At 54.7% G+C, this 12063-nt stretch overlaps 1 protein-coding gene across 1 annotated transcript in view; it reads right to left on the reverse strand.

The window, feature by feature from the left end:
- Nucleotides 1–11673, reverse strand: part of P2RX3 (purinergic receptor P2X 3) — a 29630-nt gene extending 17957 nt beyond the window's left edge. The window contains exons 1-8 of the mRNA XM_033121437.1: nucleotides 11359–11673; nucleotides 4089–4224; nucleotides 3578–3649; nucleotides 3279–3342; nucleotides 2510–2603; nucleotides 2131–2208; nucleotides 1540–1681; nucleotides 820–956 (exon numbers count right to left, since the gene is read on the reverse strand). Coding sequence (XP_032977328.1) covers nucleotides 820–956; nucleotides 1540–1681; nucleotides 2131–2208; nucleotides 2510–2603; nucleotides 3279–3342; nucleotides 3578–3649; nucleotides 4089–4224; nucleotides 11359–11477 — 842 coding nt within the window. The 5' untranslated portion in view covers nucleotides 11478–11673. The remainder of the gene's footprint in view (nucleotides 1–819; nucleotides 957–1539; nucleotides 1682–2130; nucleotides 2209–2509; nucleotides 2604–3278; nucleotides 3343–3577; nucleotides 3650–4088; nucleotides 4225–11358) is intronic.
- Nucleotides 11674–12063: the final 390 nt, after the last annotated feature.

Here is a 12063-nt window from a genome sequence, read left to right on the forward strand (position 1 = left end):
TAAGGGGAAAACAGAACAGAGAGCTCAAACTTTTCAGACATTGGCTGAAAGGATCCTCAAGATAATAAGGATACTTTTGCCATTTTATGGATGGGGTAATTAGGAGGGGAGAAGGTCAAGGGCTTGTTTCAAGGGCTTTCAGCTGGTTCCAAATTGCTCATCCCAGGTTCCTCTCTTTCCCTTTCTTCAAAGTGGAGGTGGGGGGATGGGGTGTGGGGGGGAAATCTCTTGTATCTCAAGGCCATTGGGAATATCAACTAGGTGACGGTAAAGACTGCTTTGCCTTCTTGTTTGGAAAGAACTAACGACTATTGTAAATGTTATTTTGACCCAGATGAAATTTCCTGGTTGTGGACAGAAATACAAAATTTCCATCTTGTTAAGTGATACCAGCTATTGCCCTTGCTTTGCAGAGCGAGAAACTTTAGAAAATTCCGGCACAGGAGAAGGAATGGGGCTGCCGGTTGTGACCTAGGTATGTTACAGACCCAGAGCCTGAGCCAAGAACCTGACTAGAATTACAGAACCCAACCTGTCAGGAGACCTTGGCCATCAGCCTAACTGCCGACCGACCTGGAGCGTGAATCCTTGCTGTGCCCCGTTCCAGGGATGGAGGCCATGATCTCACAGGCTGGCCTGTCGTCCCCGGGGCAGGGGGTGGGGGGGATGGCGGATGTTGGGAAGTCCTTCCTAATTTTGAGCAGAAACCTGATGAGGGGACGTGGGACCTTTTCTTCCCATACGCGTTGTTGCTTGGGGTGTAGTTCTTTAGAACAGCCCTTGCCGCCTTCCCGCCGTCCCACGAGACTAGGGGATTACCTGAAGTTGTAGCCTGGGGAGACGCTGCTCTTCTCAGAAACACTGTCGAGTCTGGTGAAGGAATATTTGGGGATGCACTGGTCCCAGGGCTTGTCCAAGTCGCACACCCAGCCGATCTTAATGCCCAGAACCCCGCCCTGGAGAAAGGGGGGCAGGTGTGAGCTCCCCCACAGAGCTCCCGGTCCCTGAACTTGGCCAGGGTGGGGGCGGGGCGTGACAAATAGACAACTGATTTTTTTGCATTCTCTCGGTGGAGGACGAAGACAGGGAGAAAAAAAGTGATTTGTGGTCGCATGATGCTTAGTAAAGAAGTCCAGTGGCTCAGGGTGCGAGCCCTAGAACCTCTAAATCCCGCCTTGGGTACCTTCAGCCCCTTACCTACAACACGGGAGAGAGGAAGTGGCCACAGATCCACTTTCCCCTTGTGTGGGCCTTTGCAGAGCTCTAAGGGCTCTGTACCTGTAGGTGGAGCGTGAAGACGGGAATGGGAAACTGGGCTTGGGGGGAAGGGTGAGGGAGGCAAGACCACTCAGGACCGCTAGGTAGAAAGGGTTCAGGCACAAAGGCCGTGGCAGGCCTCGGATGCTCCCACCAGGTGGCGCTGCCTCACCGCCGCGCCTCTATCCAGGCATCCCCACCGGCAGCCAAAGCGCCCCACGTCTGGGGAAGGGCTGAGTTCCCCGGTTCGCTCGGGTCGTGGAAAAGTGACTGGGTCCTCACCGTGCTGGCCAGCTTGGCAAAATCCTGCCCCGCAAACTTGACCACGTCCCCCACCCGCAAGATGGGGCAGAAAGGGGCCTTGTCAGGGTGGAAGCGGCAGGTCTTCAGGTCTGCAGGGGTCAGATTGGGAAGGAGGTTTCCCCTGCGGAGGAGGAAAGGAGAGAGGAGAGGCCCAGGGTTAACATGAAGATCGTCATGCACCAATTTTTCTCTAGCTTTCCGGAGCCTCAGGGACTCTCCACTGCCACGCAGGGGGATCCCACACTTGATCTTTTGGACACCTGCCATCTCCTTCACCTCTGTCCCTGCATCTTTCTTGTATCTCCTGTCACCTTCTCTCCTGTCTGAGTCATGAGTGTTCCTGTTTAATATCCCCCAGGCTGCAGCCTGGGGCTTCTGAGAGTCCCAGGAGTCCTCCTAATACTCAGTGGTCAGGGCTGGCTGGGACATTGGGAACAGGAGCCCCAGGGAGATGGGGAGAGAGTGAGGGGAGGGGACAGGGGGTGACCGGGCATCTCCACTCTGAAACCCAGGTGGCTGGGTGGGGTGGGTGCACTGCCTCTTGACCTCAGGGAAGGAGCTAGGACTCACTTCTCAAAGTTGAAGAGGGGGAACCGGATGCTGTTCTTGATGAAAATAGTGAAGTTCTCAGCCTCCGTCATGACAGGCCTGTGGGCGAGAACAGCAGGAGGAAGAAGGGGAAACAAGGTGCTTCTACCGCAGGGACGACCTTTCCTGGTGGGCATCTCCCAATGGACATGTGCTCGTGGCCTCTGACCCTGGGTCTGAGGGTCAGAGGGAGAGGAAGGTGGCAGGTGACATGAGCTGGGGAAGATGCTTTCCTGAGGCACTTTCCCACCCCAGGTGGACACTTCAAGAGCCCCTGCAAGCTCAGGGGTGCAGAGCTCCCCACAGTGGCAAAGGACAAGTGGGTGGGGTCTCTCTCCTCCCATCTGGCTCCCGTCCTCACATTTCCACTGTGTCCACCTCGGTGGGACACCAGCCCTGGATCTCACAGGTCCGGAGCACAGAGCTGTAATTCACACAGCGGCCAGTGAGGAGCCCTGTGAGGGTGAGGACACAAGTGCTAGGTGCTCGGCTGGCCCTTTGCCATTGTCTTCCCCACCCCATCCCTACTCATCAGAGACCTGTCCCCATCAGCTCCACGGACCCAGCAAGTGGAGGGAAAGGACAGGCAGGGCAAGCGGGGACCCCTGTTCTTCCCTCCTCTCCTCCCAGCTCTAGGTCAAGCCAAGCAAGGTGACAGCCCTCCCCTCACGTGGTCCAAACCCCAGCCACCTGACGACACCTGTTGTTGTCCCCCAGTCACAGCATGTTCTTCCTTACCTCTCAGCCTGTGCTGCTGCTATTCCTTCTGCCTAGAATGCCCTTTTCAAAGCCCCTCTACCCTGCCAATTCCTACCCATCCTTCAGGCCCATCTCAAATGTCACCAGAACTAGGAAGCCATTTGGGACCAATCTCTCTCCATCCCCTGGCTCCCACAGCACCTCCTTGTAAGCACTTGCCACCTCATGCATGCCTGTTTGTCACCCGCATCCTTGGCCTGGGAACTCCTCTGGGGGCAGCCCCCCTGGGTCTGGCACACAGTAGGCATTTATAAATGCCAGCAGAATTACATGGAATTCTGTAATTCTCTCTGCCATGGGGGATGTGTTGCCCTCCAGGGTCCCACTACTACCTTGGAGTTGTGAAGGGGTGGGGAAGGGGCTGCACTCACCCCCGCCTGGAAAGCGCTCAGGTCCGCATTGTCTGTCTGACACACAGCGGTACTTCTCCTCACTCTGGGGAGACAGGTGCACAGGTGGTGAAGGATCCTATGCCGGCCCTGGGTGAGCCCCTTGGCTCCCACTGCCTCCCACAGCCCATGGCCTCTGGAGGATGGAGGTCCGGGACCCAGCTCCAAGGCTGGACCTTGGAGCTCTGCTTACACCCACGCCCCTCCCTGTCACCGCTCCTCTCCACCTCCAGTGGTTTCTTCCTTGATCTGCTTCATTCAATCCCCCTCCCTTCCCTCACCTCTGGGCAGAATCCTTGCATCTGGTTTTCAGTAACAATCATCTTGGTGATGATAACAAAGACAGAGGTGCCCTTGGGAGAAGAATGGAGAGAGAAATATGCAAAGTACCCGTCCAGGCAGGACTCTTGTTATCCCCACTCTACAAAGAGGCAACTTGGGTTCAGGTTAAGAGATTTGGCCAAGGTCACATGGCTAATAGAGGGCAGAGGTGGGGTCCAAAGCAGGCTCTTCCAACCACCCGCTGAGCCCCTCCTGCCACCTCTGTGGGTCATCCCTGATTACAGGACAAGCTGTAGCAGAGCAGAGAGAAAGACTAATGCTGCACTCAGCAGGGCAGGCCCAAGCCACCCCACGCCTTCCAGCTGCTGAGGGGAAGGGGTGCTCTGGATCACTGATGCCACGGATTCTGCTTTGGGAATACCAGCGGCACTCTCCTTGCCTTGTCCCCTCCCCTCCAACCTACCCAGTGTCTGGCTATCTACATAGCCAGGTGGGGTCGGGGGACCATACCTGGGGTGGGGTCACATAATCAGATACGTCCATGACTCTGTTGGCATAGCGTCCAAAGCCCTTCACCTTGGTCACCACGGAGGACTCAATGGCTGTGTCCCGTACCTGGTATGCCTTCTCGTGCAAGAAAACCCACCTGGGCAGGAGAGCAGGGATGCAGAGCAAGAGAGAAGGATGGAGTCCCTCAGGGGGCTTGGAGGGAGCTCCTTCCCGCCAACATTGGACAATGGGGGGACCTGGCAGGGGGAGGCCTGTGCTGGAGGTGTGTGTCGTGAGAGTGAGCAGGCTTGTCTTGGAGTAGTGTCCCTCCATCTTCCCCCCCATTTCCTGCTTCAGAAGCATTTTTAGGTTTCTTTTCCCCCTAACTGTGCCCCCCTCCATGAAATTCTAATGCAATAGATACCAGTTTATGCACTGTCTGTATATTTGTACTTTACACATGAAAAGAGTGAGATTTTTTTTATTCTTCAGAAACCAATATTCACCCCCTCGAGGACGACATCACCCCCCTGCGAACCCACCATCACGCCTGCAGATGCTGGAGGTCCCCTCTCTGGCACGGGAGAGAGATGGAGCAGAGGATCCTAGGCCTCTGGCCCTGGGCATCCCAGACTTTGTTTATCCTGAGTGCCAGCACATAGGAGGTGTTCAATAAACAAGTCGATGAAGGCACCAGGATAGAGGAGGAAGGGAGGGGCAGCGGCTGAGCCTTTACCTGGCAGGAACTAGGTGGAGTTGGGTTGGAAGGCCAGGAGGGGGCCTCTACTCTTATTCCTTGTGTTGTGCTGCCACCTAGTGGACATTTACCTGTGCTGGCCTCTTCCTGCTTCTAGCCATTCACGGACCACGAGGATCAGGGAGCGACCCTTCCCTTCTTCCATCCCCACCTCTCTTCCCAGACTCTTGCCGCCCTCCCCAGCAGCAGGAAGGGCCTGCAGACAACGCTCCCACTGCATTTCTGTGAGGTGCCTGCCTTTCCATTTGAAATCACCCATCACAGCCCTCAAGGCTCAAACCCCTCTACAGGCCTCAATACCATGTTTCCAGTCAGAGGCGCAGTCCCATTCGTCCCTGACAGCACACGGGGAGGCGGATGCTGCTACTGTCCCCCATTGTACAGATGCGAAAGCCTCACCAAATATGATTGGAAAGTGCTGCGCATTCAGTTTCGGAGAAAAACTGGTGACATCTTATGGAATCTAGGAGCAGTCCTTTGCAAATGTGGGGTTAGGGTCATTTTCTGCATTTTCTGGGTGGTACAAGGTTGGAGAATGGCATCAGGTAAAGATTAGTGGAAAGAGCTGGAGACGGTGTAGTGCAAAGAAGATAAAGCTGGTGGGGGGGGGGGAAGCTCCTGAGTGCATCACGTGGGCTGACCTGGGGGCTCTGTGAGGAGGGTGGGAGCCCAGGAGCTTTCTGACCCTGGAGGGTGGTCCATCAGTGGGCTGCTGTGGCAGGTGGTGAGCACCACAGGCTGGGACGTCTCAAGGAGAGGCCTGATGCCCACCTTCCTTCCAGCTGGGAAGGAGCCTCCTTCCTGGGGTGGGGGAAGGGGGGCGGTTGGACTGGATGACCTCTGGGGTCCCCCAATGTTGGAAAATGCAGAAGGGATCAGCTCCTGAGTCATTCTGGGGTCACAGTCACTTGTGGGATGGATACCTGCCCGTCATATTTATGTGGACACAGGCCGACATTTGCAAGCGGCTACTTGTTCAGTTTTCAGTGAGAGGGTTCCGCGTTATCCCCGTAACTGGGGCCTCCCTCACGTGCTTGAATTCTGCATGCTGTCTTGAGTCGGGGGGGAAAGGGTGGCGTCACAGCCAGTCTGACAGATGGCTACTAACCTGCCACCTGTTTTATTGCTGCTGCCTTACAGCAGGCCACATCCTGAGTAATGCCCCATTAAGAGCTATTTGAGTGCGTGTAAAATGCTCTTACAAACACCACACACCACGCCTCTGTGGAAGTCCAAGGAGCCCGTGCCTCACTTCCTCAGCACTTTTCTCAAAGGGGAGGGATTTCACCAAGTTCTCACATGGACGTGTGGCCCACACAGAAATCCCATCTGCCATCTTTTGTGCTAGCAACAGAGAAGGGAGCATCCCTGTTAGAGCAACTGTACAAGTGAGCGTTAAGAGCTCATGGCCTGGGGCCCTGCAGCGTGAAGGCAGGGAGGTGGAGGCCCAGGCTCTTTGCTCCTAGCTGAGAGTCCTGCGGTCACCGCTGCCGTCCACGCACCCGGGTGGAAGGCACGGCCACACACGCCCTCTGGAACCTCAGTGTGCTGGCCACAGAATGGACACCTCTCTGAGTGCTGCTCTAATGAAACGCTTTCCTGAGGACCCTTCCCCAGTTTTTAAAGTCCGGGAACATTTGCAGATAAGAAGCGGAGTTCAGGTTATTATCATATAATCAACACAGCATGCCCAGTGCTGTACGTGTTAAGGATTCATCGAATCCTTACCACAAGCCACTGACACAGCTTTGTTATTATCATTATGTTACAAATAAGGAAACTGAGGCATAGCGTGGTTGCTGACTTGCCAGGCGGGTATGTGGGTTCCAACCCAGGCCGACTGCTCACAGCTACCTCACTACAGGGTCTTCAGCTGTGTCCCAGCCCAGGCCCAGGCCACAGCGGGCTCCCGGAACTGGATTCTGGATCCTGGGCCTTGTCCTGCTGGCTCCTGCTCATCACCAGGGACAGCGTCTCCTAGCTTAGGAAAATCTCAGGAGGAAGGGCCGAGGGACTGGAGGAACAATTAACCAATCTCTTTCCTCCTCCGCCTTCTTCAAGGTTCCCTCTTGTGCCCAGTGGGAAGGAGAGGACACATCATAATTCTCTCTCTGAGTTAAATAACAAGTGGAAGAAATTCGGTGGCCCCGCGGGGCCCGAGGACGTCATCAGGGCAGCTTGAAATAAGGGGATGCTTCATTTCCAGAACGGAGGGGCCGAGTCTGTCTCCAGAGACCAGGGCTGAGGCGATAGGGCAGAAATGAGCCTTCGATTCTTGGCATTTACTCTGCTGCTCTGACTTATTTTTTCTCATGTTCCTGGTTTATTATTTATAGAGCGGAAAGCGGATGGCAGCTCCTTGGCAGGTGGGATGTGCAGGAAGGAGGCCAGAGCAGCGTCCCAGCACCCTCCTGTCCACCCCCAGGAGTCAGGGAGGAGGCCAGGGAGTGGGTGTGAGGAGTGTGTGTTGTGTGTGCTGGGAGGAGAGGGGTGTCTTAGGGAGCTGTGAGCTGAGCAGAGGGAAAGCGGGAAGAATGCCGGGGAGTCTGAAACAACAATAGTTACCATCTATTACTGAGTCACCCAGCTCAGGAAAGGCACTGACATGTTACCTCCCCTCGCCATACTTCCCTGGGAGGGGCAGTCCTCAACCCATTTTCCAGATACGGTGACTGAGACGTAGAGACGTAAGGTGACCATGTAAGCCCCACTCCTAGTTGGTGTCCGAGCGAGGCTTCTAAGCAGGCGCCTCCCCGTGGTCTTCCCATCATGGGGCTGCGGTGAGCGGAGAGGAGAGGCGAGAATGAGAGCCACTCATCTCTCTAACCTGTAAGTAAGACGGGGTTCCGACAGGTGTCCCCGCCGTATCTGTCACCTAGTGTGCCGAAAAGGTGCCTCAGGGTGCTTGCTGCCTTGGGCTGAGAAGAGGGGGTGGGGGTTCCAGGAAGGGGGGATTCCAGGCCTTTCTCTTTAAGCTAGAGCAGCTCCCCCTTTTAACTGCTTTATGTACTGTGCCTCTGCATAAAATTTGAAGTGAGGCTGACTTTTATGGATCGAAGGGGTTGGCTGTGCAAATGATGAGTCTGTGTGCAGGGTCTTGCAGGGGGTGACACTGGGTGGGGAGGGCAGGGCTGTGATGGGGTCAGATGCTCCATCACCTGCCGCAGGTTCTTCCGATGGATGGAGCATCAAAGGGCCGGGAGTGTCCTCTCTGCTGCTGTGCGGGAAGGCGGCTTCCTCCAGGAAGGCCCTGGAAACCAACCCCGGGCCAAGGCCTGACCAGCAGTCCTGGGGACTCAGGCCCCAGAGACCTCCTCCTCCTTTCTCCTCAGGTCCCCACAAGGTCCAGTAAAGAGACTGGCTCTGAGGAAGTCCCAGCGACAGAAAAGGCTGGATGACCACGTGAGCCTAGGAAAGGCCGTAGGAGAAGCACAAGGGAAGTGCTGGCCTCTCTGGGAACCTGGATGGGTAAAGGTAGGGTTTCTAGGCGGGAATTCCCACCCATTCTCAGGAATATTTTTTGCTTTCCTGTTCCCAAATCCCAAGAAAAGTTGGTCGGGAAATAGGGAAAATCGGCTCCTTGAACCCAGGTGGTTGGTAGTATCGGCCGTCACTTTGTGGAAACAATTCATCGTGGAGAACAGAAAACAGTTTATATCTCGGGATTCGGGAACGGGAAAGAGAAAAAAAAAATTCCTGAGAACGGGCGGGAATTCCCGCCTGGAAACCCTAGGTAAAGGAAACCAGGGATGAAATGGTGTCAAACAGAGACACCTGAGGCTAGAGGCGGTAGTGAGAGCATGTGTGGAGACAATTAGGTGGTGTGTTGCTGTGAGCACACATGTCCTAGGTAAGATTATGCATCTGGTCTACCCGACAGGCACACTATGGAAGAGATTCAAGTATTAGTTAAGCATCAACATCACAGCATTAAAAATCCTTTCACATTCTATTGAGTCCAAGCCACAGTCATCTCTCTCCATCTGATTGCACCACCTTTTAACACATTTTCCTGCCTCCACTCCTACCTATTCCAACCCCTTTGTGTATCAGCCACAGCGATCTTCCCAACTCAGATCTCATCATGTCTGTCTCAATCGATTCTCTCTCTCTCTCTCTCTCTCTTTCTCTCTCTCTCTCTCTCTCTCACACACACACTAAAACCCTTTAGTAGCCTCCCATTCACTCTTCTGTAAAAAAGGAAAGATCTGAGGTGTCTGAGGTCTGACCTTCGTCTGCAATCCTGCCCTCATCTTGCACTACCGTCTCCTTTGCTCTGTCTGCTCCAGCCATAAAGACCTTCTTTTCTTCTCCCCATTAGCCAGGCCCTTTCCCTTTGCAGAGCTGGGTTACTCTGCCTTGAATGCTCTTCCTACCCTTTTTTCACCTGGGTTGCTCCTGCTCGTCCTTCGGATTCTGGCTTGAGTGCCACATCTCCAGAAAACCTTCCCTCGGTTCTCTGATCAGGTCAAACACCTCCATACTAGCAGTCTCTCCTAGCACCCTGAGCCACAGTTGAGATTTTACATTTGTTGGCAGAAATTATTTGATCAATGTCCATCTCTGGCATGATCTGCTCCATGAGGGTGAGGACCCTGTCTGCTTTTGCCCACCGTTCTATCCTCAGTGCACAATATCTGGCATGAAGAGATGCTCAATACATTTCTGCTAAATTAGCGACAATGGATTCCGGAAGTCCTAATGGTGCATGGGCTCACGTGCGTGTGCAGAAATGGGGCTCACACCAGGGGGCTGGGCCGCAGAGGGCGCGATATAACTGGAAGGAGCTGCCCCGTGGGGAGCTGTCAGGCTGGGAGATGGATGGGGATGAATATCAAGATGCCAAAGAGCCTCTCGTGCTTCCTCCAGCAGGCCCGGCTCCAGCACCGAGGATCAGAGCACCAGACTGCATCCTGATGCGGGAGAGACAAGGGCAGTGGGGTGCTGAGGAGGCTGGTCCAGGAGCCCGTGCCTCTACCCACCTCCATCAGTCTCCTGCCTGGACCCAACGAAGTCAGGCCAGGCTGGCAATGTGCTGAGGCAGCATTTGCACTCACCTGGACCAACGCACCATCCTGTGGCTGCATATAAACCATCAGTGCATCACACATGCCCGTGAACGTGGAAGCTTTAAGAACCAACTCTGAGCCAATCTCCGGAGGTGCGGGCAGGAAACGTTTGCAAACATCATATCTCACAAAACCTCAAACTTGGAAGAGAACTTCAAGGCCATTTAACCCTACCCCGAAGCATGAGTCCCTTCTCCAATGTCCCCACGAGGAGTACAGGATGTACAGCTTTGTCTACAATACACGCATAACTGAAGCTTACTGGCTCTCGCTAAGCCCGCGGAGCAAAAATCCCTTAATTCACGTCTAGCCACATTTCCACGCACACCCTCACACACTACTGTGACCTTCAGGCAAGGAGGCCCCCCACACGCAGCTCCCACCCGTACGCACACAGGATATTTCCTTTGGCTTGCTTGAATTAACTCATGACAACCATCAGTGGCTTGCTGTCTCTCTCACACAGACCCATTGTCTCAAGGAACAGCACGAGACTGGAGACCTGTACACCGGGAAAGAAAACCCTTGAGGTTTTGGCCTGTATTTCCTGATGCCCGTGTGTGTGAGGGACCATGAGAAGGACAGAACCTGTGTGTTTTCCCCCACCATTGTGTGTTCCATGGCCCTTTGTGCATGGGTGTGAGTGTGAGTGTGTGTGTGTGGGTGCCTTCAAGAGGTGGGGGCCACAGGGGTGTTCAGACCTTGCTGGCTCTTAGGCACCTCCCAGCTGGGTTATATAGTACAAAGTCAGGTAAAAATAGAGAATTTACGTTTTCTGACAAAGGGGAGTGTTTCTGGCTTCTTGAGGAAGGACGCTACACTATGTTCAGAAAAGCCACTTTTCTCTTCAACAGCTCTCCCCTCGAGTGTTATTGGTGCCCGTGGTTCTCCCTCCCTCCCAAGGGGCAGGTCTTCCCGCTTTGTCCTACCCTCCAAAAGCCCGGCTTCTCCCCTTTTCATGTTCTCTCCCCATCTCTCCATGCCAGGAGGGGACCCTCATTCTAAAGCGGATCCAGTTCTCTCCTTCCCTCCTCCAGCTGGCCCTCCTGACACCCCGCAATCAACCTGTCACTGGCTCCCTTGTTTCAGTGCCTTTCTATCCCCATTCCTGGAATCCCTTGTCTTTTTGAGACCCCAAAGGGTTGACTGAGATGAATGGGAAGATGTGTGTTTGGGGGTCTGTCTGTTCTCTGGTTGGGGGGGAGAGATGAGAAAAGGGAGAGGGGAGACGGTCACCTGGGACCTCTCCTGGTGGAGGGTAGTGCCCTCGCACTGCGTGTCTCGGGAAGCCCCTTCAACTCCGGAGGGTTTACTGTGAAAAAGAACTCATCTCAGGACCAGATCCCCGATGGGGCCACAGAGGCCAGTCCGAAGGACATGGCTCCACAAAAGAGACTTCCCCCAGAGAGAGGAGAAGCTTGGGAATCTGGACAGCCACACTAAGGGGAGAGGGGGCCAGACTCACCCCACAAAGTAGGAGATGATCAGAAGCTGAACTGCTCGGTTGATGATCCCAATGGTCCAGCTCTTCACAACCACCGACTTGGTGGTCTCGTAGGTAAAGAAATCTGACATGCAGTTCATGTTGAAAGAGTGTTCGGGGGCCACTCAGAAGGGACCCAATGGCAGTCTCAGGAGGGAGCAGCCCTCAGACAGGGAGATAGGGATCAACGCCTGGAGGGGCGGCGTAGAGGGGCTTGAGGAATGGGGAGCCTGTTCCTTTAAGTTAGGCAACCCTAGTCCAGTGCCCAGGCTCTCTCTGCTCTTGACACTCTGGGCTGCCAAGAGTCCAAGGCCAGGGCGGTGGGGGGGGACCCCTTTTTGTTCGTCTCCACCCTACTCCCCTGTGATGTCATGGCAGGGGTGGGGTCTCCAATCCCAGGCTCCTGATTGCCTGGGATCCAGCTGGCTAGGGCCCTCTGGGACTCATGTTTTATCTGCACTCTGTCTATCGTTTCTGTTCTGTTCCGTTCTCTTATGCTGCATCTTCATCCCAGCTCACCAGCTGCTTTATGCTCTCCTTAAAGCCCCTTGCAATGCCCCATCCCCCAGCCACCTAATAGCCTGCCTGCTCTGAGTACCCCTTTCATTCCGGTCTTCCTAAAGCCACTCAAGTCTGCAGCCATCCCCTCCCTTCCCAAGTTGCCTCCAACAGCATGGGGCAGGGGGA

Source organism: Rhinolophus ferrumequinum, chromosome 11 (assembly GCF_004115265.2).
Source record: "Rhinolophus ferrumequinum isolate MPI-CBG mRhiFer1 chromosome 11, mRhiFer1_v1.p, whole genome shotgun sequence".
In the NCBI taxonomy this organism is placed as follows: domain Eukaryota; kingdom Metazoa; phylum Chordata; class Mammalia; order Chiroptera; family Rhinolophidae; genus Rhinolophus; species Rhinolophus ferrumequinum.